The 26033-nt window shown below is 60.9% G+C and overlaps 3 protein-coding genes and 2 long non-coding RNA genes across 15 annotated transcripts in view; 2 read left to right on the forward strand and 3 right to left on the reverse strand.

Moving 5' to 3' along the window:
• FGFRL1 (fibroblast growth factor receptor like 1) overlaps positions 1 to 886 on the reverse strand; it is a 14393-nt gene extending 13507 nt beyond the window's left edge. Inside the window, exons 1-2 of one of the 2 annotated variants that reach the window (XM_070615267.1) lie at positions 751 to 886; positions 108 to 202 (exon numbers count right to left, since the gene is read on the reverse strand). In XM_070615267.1, coding sequence (XP_070471368.1) covers positions 108 to 186 — 79 coding nt within the window. In that variant the 5' untranslated portion in view covers positions 187 to 202; positions 751 to 886. Of the gene's footprint in view, positions 1 to 107; positions 203 to 408; positions 530 to 750 lie in introns of those variants that run through there. The other variant, XM_070615268.1, reaches the window with a different exon arrangement.
• LOC139082616 (uncharacterized) overlaps positions 1 to 18120 on the forward strand; it is an 18988-nt gene extending 868 nt beyond the window's left edge. The window contains exon 3 of the long non-coding RNA XR_011538829.1: positions 17934 to 18120. This is a non-coding gene — a long non-coding RNA (uncharacterized lncRNA). The remainder of the gene's footprint in view (positions 1 to 17933) is intronic.
• LOC139082615 (uncharacterized) lies at positions 8845 to 12402 on the reverse strand. Its single transcript, XR_011538828.1, has 2 exons — positions 9336 to 12402; positions 8845 to 9192 (listed from the first exon to the last, which is right to left on the reverse strand). It is a non-coding gene; the product is annotated as an uncharacterized lncRNA (long non-coding RNA).
• Positions 14587 to 26033, reverse strand: part of IDUA (alpha-L-iduronidase) — a 15857-nt gene continuing 4410 nt past the window's right edge. For 2 of the 9 annotated variants that reach the window (XR_011538825.1, XR_011538827.1), the window contains 12 exons: positions 18318 to 18403; positions 18050 to 18157; positions 17672 to 17767; positions 17380 to 17582; positions 17043 to 17222; positions 16704 to 16920; positions 16143 to 16355; positions 15881 to 16002; positions 15675 to 15800; positions 15505 to 15585; positions 15022 to 15122; positions 14587 to 14849 (listed from right to left, as the gene is read on the reverse strand). Coding sequence is in view for 5 of the 9 variants with exons in the window: in XM_070615263.1 (XP_070471364.1) it covers positions 14743 to 14849; positions 15022 to 15122; positions 15509 to 15585; positions 15675 to 15800; positions 15881 to 16002; positions 16143 to 16355; positions 16704 to 16920; positions 17043 to 17222; positions 17380 to 17582; positions 17672 to 17767; positions 18050 to 18157; positions 18318 to 18403; positions 21262 to 21323 (1698 nt within the window). In the remaining 4 variants the exon portion in view is untranslated. Of the gene's footprint in view, positions 14850 to 15021; positions 15123 to 15204; positions 15586 to 15674; positions 15801 to 15880; positions 16003 to 16142; positions 16356 to 16703; positions 16921 to 17042; positions 17223 to 17379; positions 17583 to 17671; positions 17768 to 18049; positions 18158 to 18317; positions 18404 to 19894; positions 20017 to 21261; positions 21627 to 26033 lie in introns of those variants that run through there. The other 7 variants (XM_070615261.1, XM_070615262.1, XM_070615264.1 and 4 more) reach the window with 6 other exon arrangements.
• The window catches only part of SLC26A1 (solute carrier family 26 member 1), an 8642-nt gene continuing 3384 nt past the window's right edge, over positions 20776 to 26033 (forward strand). Inside the window, exons 1-3 of one of the 2 annotated variants that reach the window (XM_008541409.2) lie at positions 20776 to 21511; positions 23912 to 24151; positions 25295 to 25904. In XM_008541409.2, the coding sequence (XP_008539631.2) occupies positions 25323 to 25904 (582 nt within the window). In that variant the 5' untranslated portion in view covers positions 20776 to 21511; positions 23912 to 24151; positions 25295 to 25322. Of the gene's footprint in view, positions 21512 to 21756; positions 24152 to 25294; positions 25905 to 26033 lie in introns of those variants that run through there. The other variant, XM_008541408.2, reaches the window with a different exon arrangement.

The raw sequence follows: 26033 nt of genomic DNA on the forward strand, positions 1-26033 counted from the left end.
CAGGCACGCGCCCAGGCGGGCAGTGTGTCAGGGTTCAGGGTTCAGGGCCGGGAGGGAAGGGGCGGCGCTGGCGGAGCCGGGGCGCCGGGCTGGGCGCCAGGACTCACCTCGGGCGGCGGCGGCCAGAGGGAGGGCCCCCAGCAGCAGCGGCGGCAGCAGCAGCAGCAACGCGGGGCTCGGCGTCATCTCGGCCTGTCCGGACCTGAGGGTATTGGGGGGCTGGTTACCGGCACGCGAGTGGGGGTCGCCAGTGTCCGGCCTAGGGCCCCGGGGCCGCCAGCACCCCAGTCCCGGGCCGCGGGGATCAGCGGGGCCGGCCCGCCCTCCCTGCGCGCGCTCGGGGCGGAGGAAGCGGCGGCGGGGAGACCCGTGGGTATCAAAGGCAGACAAAGGGTTTACACTAATTACCGGCCTCCCCCGCCGCCCCCCCTCTCCAAACACCGTCTGGATTCCTGGCGCTTGTAGCTCGGGCCCTGCCCGCGGGACACACAACACCGGGGGCCCCACAGATAATCGCCTGCGCCATTAGCGGACAAATTTGCGCTGGGGGGGGCCCACGTGGGGTGCGGGGGGGCGGGGCGCGGGGAGGACCACGGGCCGGGCAGGAGCAGCGGCGGCGCGTGCCGGTGCCCGAAGGCCCCGCGCGGGGGATCGGGGACCCAGACCCTCCCCGCCCACGCCCGGGACCTGGGACCCCGGCCCTCCCAGTCGGCTCCCCGGGGGGGCGCGGGCTCACGCGGTGGGGCTCACCTCGGCGGGGCTGGCGGGCGGCGGGGCTCAGGGCCGGGCCCGCGGGGCGCGCTGCGCGGTCATCGCCGCCCCGGGCGCCGCACCCCGCCGCCCCGCGCCCCCGGGCCCGGCCTCGGGACGGGGCGGCGCTACCTGGGCGCGGGCGGCTGGGGCCGGGGCGGGGGCCGCGGCGGACGCCGGGGGCGCGGGGCGGCGCGGCCGGAGCCAGGGGCCGGGGTCCGGGTCCGGGGGCCCGGGGCGGCGGGGCGAGGGGCCCGGGGCGCCGCGCCGCGAGGCGTCCTTCCCTGCGGGGCTTTGTCAACTCTCCCGGAGCGAGCGCCGAGCCCGCCGCGCGCCCCGCCCCGACACAACTTCCCGCCAATCGGCGCGCCCCAGCCCGGCCCGGCCCGCCCCGCGCCCCGCCCCGCGCCCGAACTTTCCGCCAATCCGCGCGCGCCCGCCCCGCCCGCCGGGCTCCCGGCCTTAACCCTCGAGGCGCGGGCGGCCCGCGGGCGGGTGGCTCCCCAGGCGCGGCCTCGCCCCAGCCCCGGCCCCGCCCCCGCCCTCCCGGCCTCGCCCCCACCCCCGGGCCCCACCCCTGGGCCCGGTGCACCGCTGGGCGCCTGGCGCCCACCCCACACCTGCGCCCACACCCATGCGCGCCCCCGTCAGAGGTCCCAGCCTCAGGGCACCCCGTGGCACCCCCAGCGCTGGCCCTGGTGGAGCCCACGGCCGCCTGACCTCCGACCAACCCCGACCCCAGCGGGGCCGTCTTCTGGTGGACCAGGACGCGCGAACGGGGTGGACGGCCGCGGGGCGCTTCCGGGCCTCGAGGGCCGCGCTCCGGCGAGCCGTTGGGAGCAGAGGGCCGATCCAGATCCCGCTTTGTCCCAAGCGGCTCTGGGAGGGGCTGGTCTCGGGTAATGTGGGGCACAGAGGTCCCTGCTCTGGCGCCCCGGCTTACCTGGCGCCCTTGGCCGAGGGCGGGCACATTCCCACCGCCCACCTGGAGGCTTCCGACCCCCCGCCCGCTTCTGATCGTGGAAAACAGGGACATTAATAATAATAGAGACCGACACCGTAGCGCCTCCTTCAATCCTCACAACCAGGTAGGTGTCTTAAGTCACCTGGTGCAGATGAAGAAATGCAGGCACAGAGAAGGCAGGAATTTACCCAAGGTTTCCCAGCCGCTCTGGGCAGGTCCAGGACTGAAGCTACGGGCTGCAGAGGCCAGCTCTCCTGCGGTCCTTTCTCCACACTGCCCTACCAGTCCTTTCCCTTCTTGGCACCCTGTACACACGGGTCCCACACCTCCCCCACTTGCATCCATCAGGGGCTGTCTGACGCCGCCCCCCGCCCTGCTTACCCTGGCCTGAGCAACTGGGCTAGGCTCGCCTCTCAAATGAGAGTCATCATGTTAAACCACAACCCTGATCCTGCTGTGGCTCCCCAGTGCCCTCTACACAAACCTCACGACCCTTGAAGCTCTAGATGCCTGGGTCCTGTCCATTCCCCCCAACTCTGGCCAAATTACAGCTCCCTCCCCCGTGCAGCACCCTCTGGACCTTTGCCCATGCTGTTCCCTCTGGAACCCGCCTAGAACAGCCTCTCAGGAGCCCCCTCTTCCAGGAAGCCTTCCTGGGAAGACCGTAACCGGAGAGGCCTTGCAGGCCATGTCCCCTGGGCAGAGGAGAGCTGGGTGAGGGGGTGCCACCGTCAGGGTTTGGGGCCCCCCTGAGGACGCGGGGCTGGTGCTGGGGTGACAGACAGGTGCTGCGGGCCCAAGTGGGCCGGTGGCGGGAGGTCCCCGGGCTGGCGCCGGGGCAGCGCGGGCCGGCCGGCAGGTGGTGGGTGGCGGGTGGGTGGCAAGGGGACGCCCCCGCAGGCGTGCGCGCCCCGGGCAGGTGTGCGAGCGGCGGCTCCCGGGGCGTCGGAGACAGGCAGCGGGCCCAGCGCGGGTGCGGGGCGAAGCGGGCAGCGGGGAGGTCGCGGCGGGGCCCGCGCGGAGGAGCGAGCTTGAGGGGCGCGGCCCGAGATCTCAGCCCGGGCCCCGCCGCCGGCCGCCCCCTGCGCGGGGACGCGCTGCCCCCTGGCGGAGGCGCGGCGCGGCGGCCCAGGGCTCGGCCCTCCCGGCCGCTCGGGACCGGCCCGCCTCTGGCGCAGGACGCGGCCCTGCCAAGGCGGGCGCCTGGCCGGCCGGACCGCCCAGCCAGGGCCGCCGCCTCCGGGAAGTCCTCCAGCCAGCGGGCCCCCACGGCCCCTTCGTGACAATCGGCTGGGAACACGGAACCACTTCAAATGCTGCCCCTTTTAAACAGACACTTAGGCCAATTGGCTAACCTCTAGGTCTCAGTCCCCCATCAGCAACCCGATCCCACAGAATTATCATGGGGATTGCAAGAGCTACTGTCCGCCACCTGCCCAGCACAGGTGAGCCCCAGGAAGTATTCATCTGCTCTTCACACGATCACCATTCACGCAGGAGCAGCTGAGCCCTCGCTCTGGCCGGACTGGCCGAGGGGCTGGAGATGTAGGGCTCAGCGAGTGTGGGGGGGACCAGGAGCTGGTAGGGTGAATGAAGAGTATGCAGATTACGACCTGCTGAACGAGAGGCCCAGCCATCAACGCGGTCAGCAGGCAGAGGGGCTCCCACTTTGGGGAAGTGAAACCCACAGGTCGTTTTCACTGAAGGTGCACTTTCAATACACGCACACAGAAGAAGCAGCGTCACCAGATTTATGATCCACAGATCCCAGAACCGGGGTGGGGAGGTGTGCAATGAGCCGTGGAAGGGTGAGCCCCTGTCCCAGGCGACCGGCCAGCAGGAGGCAGAGAGCAGAGCAGCAAGCACGGACTGCTTACACAGCGGCTGGGGCCGAGGTCACTGACTCTGAGGGCGCAGCTCTGAGAGGTTATTTCAAAAGGTGCCCAGGAAAAGCACAGGGCCCTTGGGGCAGCCATGCTAAGCTCAGGTCCTTCTCTGAACGTCCAGACTCTGTGTGAGCAGGTCGTCATCCTCTTCAACGTCGAGGCAGCGACTCAGAATGGCTGTCTTCTCATCACAGCCAGGACATGGCCCCCGCCCTCAGAGAGACGGCATCTTAGTGGCAGGTGTAGGGACTGACAAGAAATGCCTCAGGTGGTGGACAGTGCTTGGCAGGGAATTGAAACTGGCTGATACACAGGCTTCTGCTCCAGATGACATAACAGGGACCAGATTTACATGCTCTCACCTGAAATAGCGAAAAGAAAAAAAAAAAAGGCAGAGAGTAATATACGTGAAAACAGTACCCGAGACACTGGACACCACCCAACAAGGGACGGTGGTCCTTGAGAGAAGGGAAGCAGATGAGGGGAGCCCCACGATCGTCCATGCTCCCTGCCTGGAGAGAGTCTCTACGCCATGGTGCAGACAATGGGGACCCAGCCAGAGCTAGAGGCCTCCTCCAGTGGAGGGGACAGAGGGGCAGTCCCGGGAGGCCAAGGCAGAGTCCTGGAGAGGAGAGAGCTGAGCAGACATGGAACCCGGGAGGTCCACAGAGGCTCATCATCAAGGCTTCAACTGAGTACAAATTGATACAAGCGTGAGAAGAAACCAGCCCCAGCTGGAGGGAGAGCCACCGGAGGGAGGATGAGAGCCCACACGAGGGGAGCAGTGCCCTGTCTGAGAGCCAGAGTCGAGAACCTCGTGGTTCAGGGGGCACTGGTTAGAGCAGAAAGAAGGGTCTCACCTCAGCAGCAGGAAAAATCAACCCCAGACCACCGGTAGTTCTGGTCTGCTCAACAGAGCTTAACGGACCCAAAAGGGCCACACAGTCTCCTAGTAATGTAACTGCATCCCAGAAACAAACGCAAGAATATTTCTAGGAATACAAGACTCTCCAGCACCCAACAGGGTAGAACACATAGCATTTGACATCCAACCAAAACTTATTAGGCATGAAAAGGAGATTACAACCCATACTGAGGGGGAGAATCAATCAAAACTAACCCAGAAATGACAAAGATGATAGAATTAGTAGATGAGAACATCACACACACTTACTGTGACTGTATTTCGTATGCTCAAGATGCTACAGGAAAGACTGAATATGTCAAGTAGAGACAGGGAAGATTTTTTTCAAGCCTCAAGTTGAGTTTCTTTGTTTTTTTTTAGATCAAGGGATAAGTTTTTTTGGCTTTTGGTGTTTTGTTTTTTGCAGGGTAAGTTTTGTCCTAAGCTAACACGTGTTGCCAATCTTCCTCCGTTCTTTTTCCTCCCCCCACCCCATGCCCCAGGACATAGTTGTGTATAGGTGTAAGTTCCTCTGGTTCTTCTCTGTGAGCCACCACAGCATGGCTGCTGACAGACAGGTGGTGTGGTTCCGCACCCAGGAACTGAACCTGGGCTGCCGAGGTGGAGCGTGCCCAACTTTAACCGCTAGGCCATCAGGGCCGGCTCTCAAATTGAATTCCTAAGATGAAAATTACAATGTCTGAGGTAAAGAATACATTAAATGGAATTAATACAACACTGCAAAAGAAAAGATTAGTGAATTTGAAGACATAGCAGTAGAAACTATCCAAATCAAACACAGAGAGAAAAATGACTGAAGAAAATGAATAAAGCATCAGCGAGCTGTGGAGCGACTTCAAGTGGTGAGATACAAGTGGAGTTTGAGTCCCTAAAAGAAAGGAGATAGAGGTGGAAAAGAAAACTCTATTTTAAGAAAAATGGCCAGAATTTTTCCAAATGTAATGAAAAACATAAACCACAGTTCTCAAGAGCTCAGCAAAACTTAAGCACAAGAAACACGAAGAAAACTACACCAACACACATCCATCATTTTCAAAATGCTGAAAACCAGTTATAAAGAGAATAGTTTAAAAGCATCCAGAGTAAAAAAGATACATTTTGTATACAGACACAAAGAAAAGAATGTTTTGTTGATGTCTTGTTGAATGGAAATAATGCAAACAAAAAGACAGTGGAGCAGTATCTTGGAAACAATGAAAAAAGAAAACCTGTCATCCTCTATTCTTTTCTAGCAAAAGTCGTTTGAAAACAAAAGTGAAATAAGGACTTTTTCAGACATAGGCAGCAGGAAGAATTAGTCCGCAGCAGATCTATACCACAAGGAATGCTAAAGGACGTCCTCCAAGCAGAAGGACGATGGTACCAGATGGAAACATGAAATGAAGAGCACCAGAAATGGTAACTACCTGAGCTACTCTCAGGGACATTCTTCTCTTATTTAAATCTCTTTAAAAGAGAATCAACTGTTTAAAGCAACAATCACAACAATGTATTGTGAGGTCTATATCACATGAAAAAGTAAAGTGTACGACCCAAGCACAGAAAGGCCGGGAGGTTCTCTTACTACACGTGTGATGCGATGGTACCACCTGACACAGACACTGACAAGTGAAAGACGCATAGTGTGAATCCCAAAGCAAGTACGCAAATAACCTAACCAAGAATTACAGCTAATAAGGCAACAAAGGAGACAAATGGAGTACATTTAAAAAAAATAATATCCCAAAAGAAAGCAGAAAAAGAGGGGGAAAAGAACAGATGAGACAAAGAGCAAGATAGTAGATTTAAACCCAACCATATCAATAATCACACTAAATGTAAATGATCTAAACATCCCAGTTAAAAGGCAGAAGTTATAAATTGGGAATAAAAGCAAGATTCAACTATATGCCGCCTTCAAATATAGACATAAACAGGTTAAAAGTAAAAGATGGGAAAGATAAATTGTGCTGACACAAATCAGAAACCAGCTCGAGTGGCTGCATTAATATCAGGCAAAGTAGAGTTCAGAGCAAAAGGATCACCAGGAATGAAGAGGGTCATTTCATAGTAACAAACTGAAAATGATCAGAAGCACTTAATGACCCTAGATGTGCATGCACCTACCAACAGATCATAAAAGTCCATAAAGCAAAACCTGAACAGGAGAAACTGGAAGATCCACAGTTATGCTCAGAGGTTTCAATGCTCCTTCCCCAATGTTTGATTCAAAAAGTGGACAGAAAACCATGAGGAATAGAGAAGACTTGGACAACACTACCAACTAACTTGGCCTGATTGATATTTACAGAACAGTCCAACATTTTCTGGGGCACAAGTCTCAAAATATTTAAAATAATTCAAGTCATGCAAAGACTGTTATCTGATCACATTGGAATTATATTAGAAATCACTAACAAAAAGATAACTGGAAAACTCCTCAAATATTAGCAAACCAAATAATCCACTTCTTAATTTCCCATGTATTGAAGAAGAAAACAGAAGGAAAATTAAAAATTATTTTGAACCGAATGGAAATGGAAAGACAATATATCAAAAAGTGTGGGATGCAGTCAAAGCCGTACTTAGAGAGAAATGTATAGCTCTAAAACACCTGTGTCAGAGGGGACAGGTCTCAAATCAGTGACCTCAAATTCCATCCAAAGAAACGAGGAAAAATGAGAAGAGTGAAACCCAGAGTGAGCAGAAGGGGAATAGTAAAGGTCATGCCTGAAGTCAACGAGACAGAGAACAGAAAAACTGCAAAGAAAATTAACGGAACCAAAGCTGGTTCTTTGAGAAGATCAACAGAACCCTTACAGATGGATCTGGAGAAAAAGAGAGAAGACACAAATTATGGATGTTAGAAATGAGAGAGAGGACATCACTGCAGATTCGACACACGTTAAAAGAGTAACAGGAAATGTTAGGAATAACTTTATGCCAACAAATTTGACAGCTCAGAATGGACAAATTCACTGAAAAACAAAAACTAGCAAAGCTCCCTCTGGAAGGAATCAATAACCTGAATATATCTATCAAATAACTTGAGTTTTTAGTTAAAAACCTCCTGACAGATGGCGTCACTGAGGATTCTACAGTACACGTAAGGAGGAAGTGACAGCCGTTCTGCACGCGCTCCGCTGGGGATGGGAGGGAGGGAGGGGCGGTGCGGATGCGGCCCCGAGCCTGCACTCCTGTGACGCCAACGCCACATGACGACAACCGAGGCCTGCGGAACAATGTGTCGACACAGATGCAAAATGTTTGTAATTTCAGTTAATCACGTTCAACAACATAAAAAAAGTCTACACATGACAGTAAAGTGGGGTTTATCCCAGGGGTGCAAGTTGGGTTAACACTTGGAAATCGTCAATGTAACTTACCATATTAACGGAAAGACTGACCATACTGTTATCTTAATGGTCACACAAAAAGCCCTGGACAGAATCCAACATCCATTCTGATTTTTAGAAAAACACCTCTCAGCAAACTAGGCTGGATGGAGAAGGACATCTCCAACTTGATACAGGCACCAACGGAAACATTACAGCGAACACCACATGTGGTCGTTGAAGACTAACGCTTTCCTGAGGCCAGAAGCAGCCACGGGCTCACTCTTGCCCCGCTCTCCAGCGCTGTCCTGGAGGTTCCAGACAGTTCAGATTGGAAAGAAAGAAGTAAAACACTCTTGATTCGTAAATGATCTAAGCAAAAAATTCTATAGAATCTACAAGAAAAAAACCACTAGGACCAATAATAGCAGCACACTTTGCAGACAGCTAGATGCAAGAGCAACATCTAAAAGGCATCGCTGGAGGGTGTGCGGCGACTGGAACTTCCACACACTGCTGGTGGTGCGTACCACGGCACCGCCACCTGCACCACAGCTCAGCAGGGTCTGTGGAAGCTGAGCACACACCTGACCCAGTCCTCCCACTCCTGGTGTTTACCCAACAGAACGGAAGGCGCACGTCCACACGCAGACTTGTACACATGCTCATGGCAGCTTTCTCTGTGCTAACCCCGAACTGGACACCACCCAGATGCCCACCGACAAGCAAGTGGGCAAACACCTGTTCTGTGTCATGCAGCAGAGCCCAGGGGGCGATAAAAGGGTGAACTACAGACGCTCAGAACAGCACATGTGACTCTCCTAACAAGCATGCTGACGGAAGAAGTCAGTGAAGGAGAGTGCACCGAGCAGGCCATTTGCACAACATCCTGCAGTGATCGAGCAGCTCCGGGCCCCCTGGGGCAGGTGGATTCCGGGGGCATGTTCACTCTCCAGACTGTGGTCACGCTTTCACGGATGTAACACGTCAACACGTACCAAACCGTACGTTTTAAACAGTGCCGTTTATTGTGTCAATTGTACCTCCATAAAGGTGTTATTTTCTTAAAAAGGCAAACCAGGTCGATGTGCTAGAAAGACAAGGGAGAGGCCTCCGTGGAGGGGTCAGGAAGGCCACTGGGCTGACGGGCGCACAGACCCTCCATCAGTGTTTGCTGAGTGAGTTCGCAAACCTCTGAGTGGGGTGTAAAGCGCCGTAGACTGATTAAGGCACACCGCACTCTCTTCTGCTTCACCTCCTCTCCTGCTCTGTCAACTCGAGAACCTCACTGGAGCTTTTCCCTCATCAGAGCGTAGGCTGGCCTCATTCCCGGACCTGCTCTTGACCCACTGCCTGCAAGGACCGGGACCCACTCACTCCTTCCTCTTCAAGGGACCCATGGGGTGCTACGGGTGACTCTCGGTCACAGACACTAGGGTGGGCAGCCCCTCTGAGGGGTGAGCTCAGAAGAGCCAGTCTCCTTCCGAGGGGCTCACCAGGTGTGGGTGACACAGTCCTGCTTCACAGCTGGCTGTCACAGGACGTGGCCAGAGCTCGTGGGCGTGGCTGCTGGACAGGACAGTAGGCCAAGAAGAGCCCTACCAGCTCTGGCGCTGACCAGCACTCCTGCCGAGATGGGGCCCCGGTCCCCTGCAGACACTCATCCCTGAACCCTTGAGTGGATCTTGCTCAAGGCCAGGCCATCCTGCCCAAGGCTGATGGGTGGACGAGCCTCCCTGATGGAGAAGCCCGGCTGCCACTGCCACCGGCCCAGGGCTGCTCTCCTGAGGGCAGTGGTCTGGGCTGGAGGCAGGAGCTGGGGCAATGCTGGCACCCGCGGGCCCCTCCCGCATGGCTCCAATGCACAACCTTGCCTGGGGGCCCACTGCTCTACGAGCTGGCGCTGAGGCCCAGGCAGGCCCTGCTGGGCACAAGGGCAGGCAACGGGGCTCTGGCCACCTTGCGGGGCTGTCTGAAGCCACCTCGGTCCTGGTGAGAAGGGCCACTCAGACCATCCTACAGGCGGCCCCTCTCCTGTGCCAACCCAGCTGGGCCCCAGCCCGGGAGGCTCCAGGGGGATTTCTGACCTGGTGTCTGGTGCTTGGGCTGCACCCCAAGAGGGAGAGCAGGTGTTGTCCTCCGTGGTGACATCTAAGCAGGGGTATACGCACCCCGACAGCTGCACCCAGGGCCTCTCTTAGGCTGGGGCACTCACGAGGCTGCATCAGGCCAGGGGCTGCCCTCCCTCCACACCCCCCACTGCCCAAGCTGACCCCGTGCCCACTCTGGGCTGCAGGTGAGGGTCCCAGGCTCAGGACGGCCTCCCTCTCTGCTGCCCCTCGACTCCCCTGTGGCCCTGAGACAGGCCGGGCTCCTCTCCCTCCTCCTCTGCCCCCCACTGAGCCCTCGAGCCCAGTCCCACTGCCACCCCTCCCTGTGCTGGGCTGGGGTCAGGCCCAGGTGTGTGGAGGCATCCAGCTCCTCTGCCTGGCCTTGGCTTCCGCTTGGGTCTGTTCTATGCACAACCTGGACGGGGTCTGTGGTGGGGTCAGAGGTCTCAGGCCCTCTTCCTCCTTCACGCCTGGGAGGGGTATTGTCCGCCTCCCCGCGGCCCAAATCCCTGCACAAGGCTCCCTGGGGCTTTCCCTGACCCACCCCTGCAACCAGGCCCAGCCCTGAAGCTCTGGCCACTGGGACGCGTGTCCTCCCTGCCAGGGCCCTGGCCGGTGGGGCCATCAGCAGCAGAAGTGGCCCCAGAACACACTCTCCACACAGGGTTCTGGCATCGGGCGGCTCACAGATCTGAGGGGCCCAGGGCTGACCTTGTGCGTGGGAACCGGCATCGCAGCTACTCCAATTACCAGGCTGGCCAAGTGCAGGTGGAAGACAGGGGGCTGGTTGCTACGGCAACAGCAGTGCTTCTGAAGACTGGGCGTCCCTCCTCCTCCCTTGAATGGGAAGTGGCGAAGCTGAGAGCCGAGGGCACGTGGGGGTCAGGGGCTCCGTGGCCACAGGGCCGTGCCCAGGGCCCGGTTCTACAGGCTGCAGCCCGAGGCCCTTGTCTGCTGATGAATGGCAACAAGCAAGGAAGGGTGGGGCACCTGAGACCTGGGAAGGACACAGGACAGACAGGCAGGAGATGGAAACCGTCGGGTCCCCTCACTGGGGGACCCCACCCCCGGCTAAAGCCTGCCACGTCTGCGCCTTGGCCATTTCTCTGTTGCCAGAAGCAAAAGAAGATGAGATCCCAGCACAGCCATGATGGATGGCTCTCCAAGGAAGATGCACCCCAGACCTCCCTGATGGTGCTGTGGGAGCCAGGGAGCAGCATGGCAGCCACCTCCACCACGGAACACGCAGGTGCAGTGGGTGCAGCGACGGACGGGCATGGGGCTGGGCAGGCCTGAGCCCCTGGGAGTGGAGTTAGTGGTCAGGAGGCTGGGGGCTTGCCTCAACCCAGCCTGCGGCCATGTCCCCGCACACCATGGGGCCTGCTGTGCCCGTGTGTGGATGAGCAGCACCTGTTGTCGGAAATGCAGCCTCAGGCCCACCCCAGACAGACTAGCAAGTCAGACCTGAGTTTAACAACACCCAGGTGACTCACATTTCTTGCACAATGGACCCTCAAGGGTCCTCAGCAAACACGAGATGACCGATCGCATGCAGGGTCCCAAGAAATGAAACAAGCAAGCAGCTTCAGAAGTGTTGCCTGAAGCACGTGCGGGGGAAACACCATAGGGCTGGCAGGCCGTCCTCCGCCACCGCCCGTCGTAGGAGGCTTGGGGCCTCGTGCCCAGGTCCCAGACTGAAGCCCATTCATGGAGCCAGAGCCCTTGACAGAGGGGGAGGCCAGGTCCCCTGAAGAAGAACCCACAACACGGTCTCCGAATATTCCCAAATCTCTAAGGGGCACCTGTGGCCATTTGCAGGTACTGCCCTGAGGAGAGGAGACCCGACCTCCTGGGGGTTCTCGGATAATGGCTCTGAACTGATGCCAACTCATCACCTAGAAACCATCGTCACTGGGGGGACGGGGCTGGAGGGACCTGACAGTCGACAAGCACTGGCCTGAGTCCATGAGCCAAGGGCTTTGACCCCAGAATGTAGAGTGGGACACTCGTATGTACCCAGTGGCAGCATCCCCACATTGGTCCCCCGACCTGTGGAGGAAGGGCTATTATGGAATCCCAGGGGCCTGTCCCTCCTTGCCACACAAAAATAACACATTTCTGGGACACTGCAGAGATTAGTTCCAACATCAGAAACTATGCAGATGCAGGGGCCCGCCTCCGTGTACTCTATATAACGTGCCAGCTGGGTGTTGAATGACAGAGGACCGCAACGTGACCCTCAGTGACGCCCATCACAGCTGAGGACTGGACGGACGCGGATCTACTGGAGGCATCGGCCCATGGCACCTGCCACAGCTCACCAGGCAAACACCTTCTTTCCCATCCCCATGCGGGAAGAAACCAGCAGCAGCGTGCCTCACATGACGGGGATGTCAGCACCCTTCACCGTTGGCCTCGATGGCACCAACACTCCCACTGTCTTAACGTGACCCAGAGGATCCTAGTTCCTTCATGACTTTATGCTAATTGGACTGGGTGACTGGGTGGATGAGAGGGACCCTGATGTCTCAGTGAGACTCGAGCCCACAGCAGGTGGGAGAGAAACCCTGTGGAAATCCAGGAGCCTCTAGGGAGGTTTTAGGGATCCGACGGTCTGGGAAATGTTGGGATGTCCTATTTAAAGTGAAGTAAGCTGTTTTACCTTATACCACCCACTTCTTTTTCTTTGCTGAGGAAGATTCACCCTGAGCTAACATCTGTGCCAATCTTCCCATATTTTGTATGTGAGCCACCACCACAGCATGGTTGACGAGTGGTGTAGGTCCACACTGGGAACTGAACCCAGGCCACCAAAGCAGAGTGTGCCAAATTTAACCACTAGGCCATGGGGCCAGGCCCCCTACTGCCCACTTCCAAGAGGCACAGTGTGTGGTGCTGGGACTCGGTTGGGGGCAGCAGGTACATCTACACAGGTTGCTCTGACCCAGCAGAGGCGCAGATCTGAATGTACTGCTGCTTTGCCCAAAGCCAGCACACATGGAGCTGGAGGGAGGGCAGAGCGGGCGGCCGTGCTGCCCTGGTGGCTCCCACTCGGCGGGTGTGAAGCCCCTGGTGTCCGAGGAAGGACCTGGGCACCCTCCCAGTACTGACCATAGGGGGTCCTCAGGCCGCTGAACCAGCAGGTGGAGAAGAGGCCACTTCACCACTCCAACGACGGCTCCTGAGCCCACAGACAAATGGGTCAGAGCCTGGTACGGGCTGAGCTGTACCCCCCAACGCAGACGTTGAAGTTCTAAACCCCAGCACCTCAGAATGTGATCATAACGAGGGACAGGGTCTTCAACAGGGTGGTTCAAATGAGGTCAAGCAAGTGGGCCCTGATCCCATGACTGACGTCCTTGTGAGAAGCAATCAGGACGCAGACACACACTGGGAGCCACGGAGAGGCCTCAGAAGAAACCAACCTTGGTCTTGGACTTCCGGCTGCCAGACCATGGGGAGCTAAACGTCTGTGGTTGGCGCCGCCTGGGCTGTGGTCTTTATTTACAGGAGCTGAGCCGACCAGGCCAGGGCTTCATGGTGGGGCAGAAGACAGCGCCCGGAACCCAGGGGGCCTCCCAGCTACCCCCACTGCCCCTCTGTGCAGTGACGTCAGTGAACAACGGTCCCCAGACACACAAGGACTGGGGCCCCCAGAAAGACGGAGGCACGGAGCCCTGAGGCCCCACGTGGGGAAAGAGGCTGGGGAACAGGTGCTGGCTTTGGGGTTCAGATAGGAGTGTGACAAATGGACACCTCCCACTCAGGGTGAGGCAGCTGGCGGGTCCTGGAGGCCCCTGAGCTTTCCACACAGATGGACCCGGCAGGTGCGCAGGAGCCAGAGGGTCGACTAGGCCTTGTTTTCCATCTGCCCATCCAGGTCCACATCCCACACTCACCCTGAGCCCAGGGCAACCCCGGAGGGCAGTGGAAGGAGGAGAGTGGGATGGGGGCCTCCTTGCCCCACTCCTGCTTGCACGCCCCCCGGCTGGCTGTGTCCCTGGGCCCAAGGTCTCTACTCCTCACCAGGTGGCGTCTCCTCACCTTTGTCCTTCATCTGCTCCGTCTGCTCTGGGGCGGGGGGAGCCCCAGGCTGCTGCGCCCCCCTTGTGGCTTTCCTGCCCTGCCCGCATATCTACACACATCCCCAAGTTGTCCTCCTCTGAGCACACCAGCTGTTTCCTTCTGGGGCCAGATATGGAAGGAGAATGACGGCGGGGGCATAGCCCGCAGTGGACACTGTGGGCCTTTTCTGCCGCTGCCCAGTCTGGGCCAAGCAGCCTGGAAGCCCCACCTTCCCCTCTACCTTCCACCCTCCACCTTCCCCCAGTCTCAGGAAGTGGGTCCTCCCTGGGCTCCATCCTGACCCAGGTGCACCCCCGGCGCAGCCTCAGCTCCGCAGAACAGGTAGAGAGGCAGGGCTGGGAACAGGGTCTGCAGCACCCAGCAATGACGCCAGAGACGCCAGACCTGCTCCTCCCTGAGGAGCTCAGGCCTGACTGTGCTCAACCCACTTCCACCCCAGCCCCACAGGTCGGGGAGAGCGCTCTGAATGGGAAGGAGGTGGAGAAGGCCTTGCTCCAGCCGGGCACATCTGTCCGGTGCCCATCCACAAAGGCCAACCCCAAGACCAACATATGGAAAGGCACTTTAAGGGGGTGTGTGAGTGGACAGGAGGGGACAAACAGAGCTGAAGACGAGCTGATGGGCCCGTGGTGGTCCAGCCTGCCTCCGCTCCTGGCCGCTGGGTCCGCTGGTCAGCACAGGCTCAGTCACTGGGCAGTGGTGGCCCTCACGTGGCAAGGACCTCTAGGTACTGCACAGGGTCTGAGAAGGGGCCTGGCCGGGCCCAGTAGTCCACAGCTCGAACCCGGTAGAAGCCAGAGACGACAACTGTGTCTGGAGACACAAAGGTACACCTGCATCCTTGAGCACAGGCCCCCCTGAACCCACCCCAAACTCCTAAAGCCCCTGACTCCAGGCTTCAGGAGGCCTGGACCCAGCCCACAGGGTACTGTACTGAGGCCCAGGGGTGGGGTGGCGGAGGCCAGTGTGGTGGGGGCAGGCGCACCTGGGCTGAACACAAAAAGGTTGAAAGTTGATGGCTTCCTGCTGATGGGAGTGTACCCCTTGTCCTCTGGGGAGAACTGGATCTCATAGGTCCACAGACACCTGGAGGAAGAGGGGGTCAGGGCCAGAGCTGGGCTCCAGGGGGGCTGGGCGCACCCTGAGCCCTCTTCCTTCCAGCCCCTACCTGACCCCTCCCGGGTCCCTGGCCACAGTGAGGGGAGAGGGCTGGAGCCTGACTGCCACCTGCAAATGTCCCCTGTAGGTGCCCCCACCCCCATCAGACAGGCTGTGACCTCGGGCCATCTCCGGCAGTGCACACAGTGAGGGGGTGGTGAGGAGCAGAGGCGAACAGCCTGCATGGGGGGTGCACAGTGGAGTGGCCACATGGCCACGGGAGCATGAAGAGGCTGTGGGTGACAACAGGGGTGGGAGCCGCCTACATGGCAAGTGCAGGACAGGGTGGGGCAGGATGGTGACCACTCACGCACTTGGAGCCCACGTGCTCATCCGACCAGACCAAAAGCAGCTGCCCGCGGGTCAGGGGCAGAGCACGGAGCCGGGTCACCTGGGGGGTTAGGCTCCATGACCGAGGGGGTGGTGGAGGGAGAGGCGGGGGGGGGAGGGGCAGCGGCATGGGGAGGGGCTGCCACTCACCTGGCCTGGCGGCTTCTCAGGGCGCGCGCACAGGTGCACCAGCAACAGCGAGGGCAGCGGGAGCTGTGGGCGCAGCGTCAGGCGGCCGCCGGCGGGGAAGGGGCGTGGCGCTGAGGCTACCGGGTCCTGGGGACAGGGGCAGGAGCTCAGGGCCCTGGAACCTTGGCAGCTGCCCTGCCCGCGCCTCGCCCACCCTGCCCGCCGACCTCGGCCGCGCGCATGCGCCGGAACTGCTCTGCGGAGGGAAAGACTGGCCGGCCAAGGCGCTGCCACTCGGTGTGTGGGCTGCAGACCCGGTTGTCCAGGTAGAGCGTGACGTAGACGAGTCCTGGGGAGCCAGAGCTGGGGCCATGCCTCGCAGGGCCTCCCCTTCCAGGCCCCACCCTGCCTGAGCTCCCTCCACCCACCCACCCCCGCTCCCCACAGCAAGACCCCTCCCTGCAGCCCCCTCCCTGGGACCCCGCTCACCCGGGCCCGGGGTCACCCCGTGCAGGCGCAGGGTCACGGCAACACTGCGGTTGGCATGGGCGCGCGTGTCGTCACTCGCGTAGACCAGCACCGTGGCGCGCCAGGCGTCCACGGGGCCAGCAGGGCGGTGCGCGCTTGCCAGGACACCCACTGTGTGGTTGCTGTCCAGCACCGCCCCCGCCTGCGACACCTCGGCCCAGAGCTGCTCACGGTCTGCAGGGTGGGAGTGGGGGGCGGTCACTGTGCGGAGGTCACTGCTCCTCTGCCACCCCAGGACCTGGCTTCCCACCGTTTGTCCACCTCCACTGGAGGTGTCAGCCACTAACAGCCTCTGCGGCCCACTGAGCTGGGGCAAGTGGGAAGCGGAGGGACCAGAAATAGGTCGGAGAGCAGAAGCCTGTTCTTCCCCACCCCCGCAGGGCACCCCTGCCTGGGCCTGGAAGGACATCCCCGCTCATTGAGGCCTGCCCTGGCCGCGCCGCAGCGTGTGCCACGAGGCCTGTGCTTTCCCGTCCGGGCGCGGGTGGGCAGGAAGCAGGCAGGGACACAGGGCTGGCTCACCCAGCAGGGCCAGCAGCCCCATGGCAGTGAGCACCGGCTTGCGCAGCAGCTGCACGTGGGGTGGGCGGGTGTTGTTGACCTGAAAGCGCGCTGTGAGCGTGCGCTGCGAGAAGGGGTGCGGATGGTAGCTCAGGAAGGCGTTGTCATTGCTCAGGAGCGCGTATCGGATGGAGGAGCTGTCGTTGGCTACCAGCAGGTTCTGGTGCTGCGCGATGACCTGCCGGCATGCAGGGTGGGCGTCAGGAGCGGCTGGTACCACGGCCACCCACCCCCAGCCCCGCACCCCCCAACCCCGGGAGGAAGGCCGCTGTGGTGGAGAGGCCTTGGGGGCGGGCCCACCTTCACCACCATGGCTGCGTAGGTCACGTCGGTCCTCCACGGCTGCGGCAGGGACCAGCCCACGAGCGGGTCTGCCTCGTCGTTGTAAATGGGGGTGTCGGCGAACCTGGGGAAGAGGTGCTGTATCTGCCGCACGGTGGCCTTCTCCTGCTCCAGGATGTAGATGGAGCTGCCTGCGCCCTGCAGCACAGCCCAGGCTCAGCACGGCCAGGGCCACGGCGGGACCGCCGCTGGCAGGGGAGGGGGTGTGGGGCTGCCAGCGGCGGGGGTGCTGGGTGGGCATCAGCTCAGGAAAGGGCAGTCCCCTGTGGGCAGAGGGGTGGGGTCCTGGGCGCACCTTCTTGTGCAGGGCAATGTAGTCCAGCCGCACACCAAGCTCCCCAGTGAAGAAGTTGGAGCCATGGTGACAGTGCTCCAGGAGGGCCCAGCACAACGGGGAGGCCGGCGGTGGGTGGAAGGAGTCGCCAGGGCCGCCCAGGCGCAGAGCTGGGCTGGCCACTCGCAGGCCCTCGGAACAGGCATCGTAGTAGTTCAAGAAGCCTGGCAGGAGGGGCCGCAGAGTCCACACCCTGGTGCCTGAGGGTCCACAGACCCCTCTCAGCTCCACAGGACCCCAGAGGCACACCCACCTTGCATGGTCATGGACACGTTGTCAAAGTCGTGGTGGTCTGGCTCGTTCCACGTCTCGAAGTTCCACTTGGAGACATGGGCAAGTCCGTACCTACCTGCAGAGGGGTCCTGCTGTCTGCGGGCCCCTCCCCTGGGGCAGGGGAGTGCAGCCCACCCCACTCCCAGGGAGGCACCCACGGCTGGGGGTTTGGAGGCAATGGGGAGTGTCTGGTTCCATGTGCACCCACCCCCAAGCTGTCTGGCCTCCCTCCCCTATCTCAGGAGGCCCTGGCTCAGCGGGTTCATGACAGAGAAGACCAGGGAGGCGGCCCAGGTGACACAAGAGAGCCTGCCCAGAAGCACCCACCCGGTTCCCCCGGGGCATGTGCCCTGCTCACCGATGTATCTTCTGGCCAGGAGGGAGACCAGGTCCTTCCACTCAAAAACCTGCTGCTTGTCCTCGAAGTCGGTAAAGTGTCCAGACGGGCTGCCCATCAGCTCAAAGCCTGCAATGGAAGAGGGCAGCCATGTCCCCGTCCCCCCGCCTGCACAAGACCCACGCTCTATCCGGCCTGGGCTCTGCCACACCAGCACTGAGGCCAGTCCTGGGCGGGCAGCCAGTGAGGACCCGGAGGGGCCATGTCATGGGGAGAGGGCAGACCTTACCGGGGAGGAGCTGGTTCTCCCTGAGAAGGTCCAGGTACCTGTCCAGGTGGGTGAAGTTGTAGCTCAGGCCCTCTCCAGCCGACCCCCTGTAGAACACTCAATGTCAGGGCAGGGGAAAGTGGGCCCCAGGCTGGAACTGTGGCTACATTCAAGCAGGTAGCGAGTGTAAGGTGCCACACAGGACTCAGCTCCAGACTCATCAGTGGGCCTCTCCCCTTAGAAAACACTAACTATGGAGGTCTATCAGTCACTCCTAGCCTAGTATGAACTAGTGTGCCTGTCCTGGAACCCCACCCTCAAGCCTTGAGGGCCTCAGAATAGCTTGGAGCCCAGGGGTGGGTCGCGGCAGGCAGTCTCTTGGGAAAGGTACAACAGCATAGAGTAGGGGAGAAAAGGCATCCTGAAGACAGCTGACTGGGAGTGGGGGGCTGTGGGACCAGAGCCTGGCAAGACCTGGGGGTGCCACACCCTGTGTCTCTGCACCTCCTATAGGCCAGGGCCCCAGATTTGGCTCAACAGAATCCTGGCCCCGCCCCTGCACTCCAAGAGGCAACATGGACAGGCAGGAAATGGAGAACGGGGCTCCCCATCCTGCACTCATCCCAGACGGGACAGGCATCATAGGGTGACTACTTGACTCTTTGGGAGCATCAGACGTGCCACAAAGGGTGTGACAAGCAGCACAAGGCCAGGCAGGGAGGACCTCGCCCAGGTAACATCTACGATGATCTATCAGGTGATGGCACAAGTCGGCAATGAGAATACCTGGTGGACAGACGGGACCCACCCTGCAAAGGCCCTGAGGCAGAAAGGAAGTCACGGAACCCAAGCAGCAGAAAGGCAGCGAGTGGACCTGGGTCAGAGTAAGGGTGTGCGTCATGAGGGATGAGGTTGCATGAGGCCTTGTGACCGTGGTGCAGAGGGACCTGACTCAGGGTGAAATGGGGAGCCCTCTGAGGGATCCAGAGCAGTGCCATGCCTTCTTTAGTTTGTTTGTTTTTAAGACAATTTTTTAGAGCAGTTTTAGGTTTACAGCAGAATTGAGGGGATAGAGAGAGTTCCCATTCCCCTGCCTGGACACAGGCACAGCCTCCCCCACCACCAGCATCCCCACCGGAGGGGGCACACGTTACAGTGGCTGGACCTGCACTGACACGTGTCCGTCACCCCAAATCCACAGCTGACGTCGGGTTCACTCCCAGTGGTGTACTTTCTATGGGTTTGGAAAGACGCATAATGCACGTGTCCGCCACTGTAGTGTCACAGAGAGCGTCACTGCCTGAAAAGTCCTCTGTGCTCCACCTGTCCGCCCTCGCCGCCCCAAGCCCTGATCTTTCCACTGTCTCCATAGTTTTGCCTTTCGTCATGATTTTGTTTTCTAAAGATTGGCCAATCTCTTTTTTTTCCTTCTTCTCCCCAAAGCCCCCCCAGAACATAGTTGTATATTCTAGTTGCAGGTCCTTCTAGTTGTGCTATGTGGGACGCCGCCTCAGCGTGGCCTGACGAGCCGTGCTAGGTCCGCGCCCAGGATCAGAACCAGCGAAACCCTGGGCCGCTGAAGCGGAGCGTGAACTTACCACTCAGCCATGGTCATGATGTTTTGAAAAGATCCCTCTGGCGGCTAACTGGAGCCAGAAGATGGCCCCCCAGGGAGGGGTGGTGTGCCTGGATTGAGTGGCGGCCACAGAACAGAAAGGAGCTGGAGTGGATGGATTTAGGAGGTAAGGAGGTGAGGGCAGTCCAGCACGGCCCATGGGTTTCGGCTTCAGCCATGGGCAGGTAGGGTGCACACCACAGGGGCGGGCAGGGAGAAGCCGACATTGAGCTGGGTCTCAGATTTGCCCATGTGGAAGTGGATACCCGAGGGTGGACCTGGGGTGGGTGAAGTAGGCAGGAGCAAGCACTGAGCCTGGGCTGGCCCAGGTGGGCGGGTGGTGGGGGGCAGGGGATCTGAGGGCTTCCCCTGGGAGGCGTGGTCCATCCACCTCTTGATCTGGGGATGAAGGCCAGACGGCCAGGGCCTGCCATGCGCCCTCTGCTGGCCCCAGCTTTGTCCGCGGGTGTGGCTGCAGGGGAGGGGTCACGGGGAATCTGGCCCTGAGGCTCCGGGTCTGTCAGTCTCCCCATCCCGTGCCACAGCCTGGCCAGCCCAGCGCTGTCCCCTGGACACAGCACAGATCTGGACAAGTCATTGCCCCCGCTCCGGGTCCTCCTCTTCCCCACCCCTCACTATGTACAAGGTCCGGCCTTCAAAGCCCACGCAGGGGCCTGAATCCAGCCACCACGCACAGGGCCCCCTGCTCCTCCAGGGCTGGCCGCACACCCTGCTGGCCCTCGCTGGCCCCTCCGCGGCCAGACAAGCAGATGCACTGCGGGGATTCACCCCTTCCCAGCCACCACCTTTCCCCCATCCAAAGGTCACAAGCGGTAGCAAAGAAAACAAGCTTCACCAGCACGTGGGTAAAGACCAAATGCGCGGGCAGACGATTCCAAAGTCCCACAGCGTGTGCGTTGGGGGTGGGGGGGCAGGCGCGGAGATGGTGACCGCGTGGAAAGGGAAGGCACGGGCGCGGGCACCCGGCTTTCTCCGCAAATCCTGACACTGGGCCAGGCACACAGCTGGCCGCGGGTAATGCGGCTCCTGTGCTCAGTGTCGGGGGTGGCGCCCCAGCAGCGGAGGCATCTCCAGCCTGTCACCCTGGCCCAGCAAGCCTCAGCAAGGAAGGATGCCCTGGGGGCCAGTACACTTGCCCCCAGGCACCAGGAGACCCGACCCTGGGGTGACTCCAGGCCAAGAGATCCGGGAGGAGCAGTCCTTGGGCCCTACTGTGGGTGCCTTGGTCTCCCTCAGCCTTGGCCCCGGCTGGAGGGGGAGTTGAGAGATCTAAGCTAGGGAGGAGGCTGAGCAGCGAGGTGAAGGGCACAGCCCACCCCGACACTCCACCTGCAGCGAGGCCTGGGTTGAGACGCAGACTGGGCCACCGACAGGCCGGAAAGTCTCTCCATCCTTCGCAAGGGGCCGAACCTGGGTGCGAGGCACCAGTGGGGTCGCCTCCCGCTCCTGGCCTGGCCCGCGGCAGCTGCACAAGGGCCTCATTCACCGCGCGCCGGCGGCCGGTCGCGCAGCACCAGAGCTCCCCCATCCCCAGGCCTGAAGCGCGTGCGCCGCAAGGACGGAGCTGAGCCGGGGCCTGGTGAGTGCTCGCGTGCGCGGGGCAGGGACCCTAGTCGCACATGCAGGCGGGTGAGGACCGGGCCGCGCAGGCCAGTGGTCAGGGAGCAGAGCCGAGCGCGCGCTGGAGGGTGCGCAGAGCAGGAGAGGGATGCGCGGGGCGGAGACCCGAGCTGCGCGCTCCCGGAGCAGGGGGCGGGCTAGAGGCCGCGCGTGCTCGGCGGGGGAGATGCGCGGGGGCGCGAGGCGGGCACACACAGACCCGCGGCTCCGGAGGACCTGTAACCGCGGTCCCAGGATGCAGGTGGGAGGGTGTCAGGCCAGCTGGAGAGAGGCAGGTCGAACCGGGCCTCCGCCTTTTCTGGACCCGGGAGCATGAGTGTGCGCGGCAGGTCTTTCGCAAAAAACTCGGTCTGGTCCTCAGGGCCCTGGAGACGAATGAGCTGACCCTGCTCTTTTCACTTGTAGAGATACAATGTTTCCTTTCAATGCAGCCAAACAGGCAGAGGGACTGGGGGTGGGGGGGACGGACGACAACACCTCAAGCCCCAGGGGGTCTGCACCCAGCCACCACTACTCTGTCACCGGACAGGCTTCTGTGCCACACTGCTCTGGCCCTGTCCCCTCCTCTGGGGAGACCTCCGAGGGAGTGGGCCCAGGCCCGGGGGGCAGTGAGGCTCCCACCTGGCAACCCCACCTCTGCCCACAGGAGCTGCTCAGGGAGTTCTCCCACTGTCCCTTTGCCAGTAGCTAGGCCTTGAGATGAGCACTCTTTGACCCCTCAGTATCTGCTCAACGCCCTACCCCCAAAACACACACCAGGTGGTGCACCTTATCTGTCCGGAGGAGGGGCCGGAGGCCCTGGACTGCTGTGACTCCACGTGCCCTGTCCTCTGGCCAGCGGCTCTGGTAAACCATGGCTCCCCGGCTGGGTAAACAGCTCCCCGCCAGAGCCGCGTGGGTCCCTGGCCGGACTGCATTAAGGGGTAGGGGGTGGGGAGGCCCTAGGCTCTGCCCTGGGTGGGGGATTCAGACCCCACAGGACAGGGTGAGATCTCGGGGCCCAATGCAGACTCTTTAAGTCATCCAGATCTGGAGAGAGAAAGGCCAGTGGGGGGTCTCGGCCCTGTCCACGCCCCACCCTCACTGCAGGTGTGGGGACTCGCTCCCACTCTCTGGCCATCCCCCTCACCCTGGGTTTCCACTCCCGTCTTTGCCCCTGGATGGAGCTCCTGGTCTTCCCCAGCCAGGCGCAGGGAGGCTCCAGAGGTCTCAAAGTCGGGCTGAGGGGAGGGGGGGGGCCTGGATGGGAGCCCCTCAGCATCTCACTGTCCTGTCCTGGGCAATGGAGCCCCCAGAGCCCCGGCTGGCTCTGCAGGGCAGCTGGCTATTGATCTTAACTCCCCACTCAGCACCTGGCAGGCCCTGCGGACACGAGAAGCAGGGCTGAGTCAGCTGCCCACAGTGCCCAGGCCAGCCCCGCCTTCCAGCCCCACCAAAGGGACCACCGCAGCCTCTGGGGCCTCCCCTCCAGGACCGCAGGGGATGGGCCCCCTTTAACACACCACTCCTCCAGCACCCAGGGACGGAGGTTCACTTTCATTTCTTCATTCTAAAGCTGGGGACCTCAAGTTCTGAATAATCATTTTGAGAACAACAGCTCACCATTAGTTTATCACGTGTGGGCACGTGTAGTCATCTAAAGGGATGGTTTACCCTCAGGTCAGCCCTATGAGGCAGGTGCCACCTGTCGTGGAGGCCAGGCACCTACCCACAGTCACAGGGGTCAGCCCCGGGCTGGAATCCAGGTGGTCAGGCTCAAAGGACAGACCCAGGGCCACCCTGACAGCACAAGGGCACCTGGCTGGTAAGGGTATCTCGATGCCCAACAGCCCTCTTGCCCTTGGCAGTCAACACACACACACACAGCAGCCTCGTGCCGGCTTTCCATGTGAGAACTCAGAACAGAGGCTGCGGCTGTGGCTGCCCAGTGCCGACCTGGCTCAGGCAGCCCTTGCCTGTGCTCCAGCATGGATCAGACCCGTCTCCCCCAGGACAGAGAAGGTCCAGGGACAGGACAAGGAGACCAGCTCCTTCCTTGGTCCCCCTTCCATCCTTGCCCACCCTCTGGGGTGAAGGGTCATCCTGAAGGGTCTCAAGCTGCCTGTGCCCCACCTGAGACTGGCCAGGCTCCTGAGCCTCCTGCCTCCCCCAAGGGCCAGAGAACCCAGGCATCCTGCTCCAGCCACCCGCTGCCTCCACTCCTGGGAGGCTGGGAGCTTTCGGAGGCCCACACAATTGTAATTATTTGTGAGCCTCTGATTACAGAACAACTTCCCGGATTAGCCGCTCAGGTAATACTGGTCAGGGGCAACCTGTGACTCAGCAACCTTTGGGGTAAATAATTTAACTGCAAACCCAGCACAGCCTCGAAGTCAGATGCCACCCACAGAGCACTACCCGCCCGCCAGCGCCAGATCCACCACGGCCCAGCTACGGGCAGCAGCTCTGTGCCGGAACCCTGCCGCCCCACTCACCACCCGCCAACAGAAGCCAGAGGGCTCGGAGGTCCAACTGGCCAGCAGACCCTGGCCTTGGAGGACAGACAGGTCGGGTGCCTCGCCACCCTCCAGCCCACCGAGCCCGTGCCGGGCTCCCCCAGGTAGGTCTTCCCTGGGCCCTGCTGCAGGACAGTGAAGGCCCCAGGTGACTTGGCCACAGCAGAGGCCAGCTCCCTGGGGGGACAGTGTGAGCGGGAGTCTAGGGTTTCTCTTGGGGAATCTCAGGCACAGGGCAGGTGGAATTTAAACAGCCCTCAATCTACACACCTGGACCCCAGGAGCTTGAGCCTCAAGGCACTTGGGGACCCATGTGGGGAGCTCTTCAGAGGAAGGAAACGCAGCCTTATAACGGTCCCCAAAGGAGCAGACCCGCCACTCTGGAGCCCACAGGCTGTGCCCGCCACTCGTCCTCCACACCGAGGGACACTCCGGGTGTCCTGGCCCAGCGCACACAGGGAACTCGACACAGCACCAGGCTGACCAGGCTCTGAGGGTGCAGAGACTGTCTGCCCAACGATGACACGAGAGGAAGATCAAGAGCTGGTCTGAGCTGGACTCGGCACAGCTGTGAAGAGGAGGGCCAAGGCCGCCGACACCCTGTGCTCCAAGAGGGAGGGCTGGGCTGGCCGGGCTGGCTGTTTGCAGAGGGCTGGGCCTGGACGGCGGCTGCCCTCAGGAAAGCAGGGACAGTCGGCAGGCGGTTCCATGGAGCCCCTGCGCAGTGTGGGACACCAACCAAACCCAGGAACACGAACACACACTCAGGAAGGGTGCCCCGCCATCCCGGACACCGGGCAGGCGACAGACGCCAGTCACCCTAACCCGCCTCCCTGCCGGCCTTGCCAAGATCCCTCTCCCAAAGCACGTCCCAGGAATCCTGCCACAAGGACGGGACACGTGGCAGGTGCTGCTCCAGAGAGCACCCCTCCCCCGGCACAGATTTGGGGTCCCAGCATCTGCCAGGCTCAACGGGGGTGTCAGGAGGCCCTCTTCCTCTGAGCCCATGACACCCAGCGCCACAGTGCAGAGAAGGAGAGATGGTTGGAGGGGACCACGGTGGTTTGCACAGGGGAGCAGGGGGGCCTCTGGTGTGGGCATGTGGTGACAGCGGGCCTGCGCCTGGATGGGGTGGTGGACAGGGAGCAGTGAAGCTGGCTTTGGTCACATGTGTCTGGGTCTCCGCAACAGCCTCTGACCCAGCACGTCCCCCCACCCCAGTGACGATGCCCACTTCTCTGTTGCAGTTTTCCCCAAGGGACCTGGTTCCCCAGGATGGAAGTGCCCCCGGAGCAGAGTTGGGGGCCGGTGCTAGTCCGCCGGCAGCCCCCAGCAACCCAGGGCCTGTGCGAAACGCTGAAGGCCAGACTGCGGCGGAGCTGCACATGCAGCATGCAGGGGGCCAAGGCGCTGGTGCAGGACCTGCTCCCCGCCACGCGCTGGCTGCGCGGTTACCGCCTGCGGGAGGACCTGGTGGGGGACGTCATGTCCGGGCTGGTCATCGGCATCATCCTGGTGCCGCAGGCCATCGCCTACTCACTGCTGGCAGGGCTGCAGCCCATCTACAGCCTCTACACGTCCTTCTTCGCGAACCTCATCTACTTCCTCATGGGCACCTCACGCCACGTCTCTGTGGGCATCTTCAGCCTGCTCTGCCTCATGGTGGGGCAGGTGGTGGACCGCGAGCTCCTGCTGGCCGGCTTCGACCCCGCCCAGGATGGCCCGGGGCCCAGGCACAACAGCAGCACCTTCAACGCCTCAGCCGCCATGCTGGCGCTCGGGCTGCAGAACTGCGGGAGGGACTGCTACGCCATCCGTGTCGCCACCGCCCTTACTCTGCTGGCCGGCATTTACCAGGTGAGGAGGCAGCTGCACGGGATCCTGCGCAGCCAGGCCTGGGCTCAGATGCCGGCTTAGCCACTTGGAGCTGCCCCTGAGGTGCTCGCCGCCCACCGGGAAGGGCCGAGCGGGAGAAGTACAGGGTCA

This window comes from Equus przewalskii, chromosome 3 (genome assembly GCF_037783145.1).
Source record: "Equus przewalskii isolate Varuska chromosome 3, EquPr2, whole genome shotgun sequence".
NCBI lineage: Eukaryota > Metazoa > Chordata > Mammalia > Perissodactyla > Equidae > Equus > Equus przewalskii.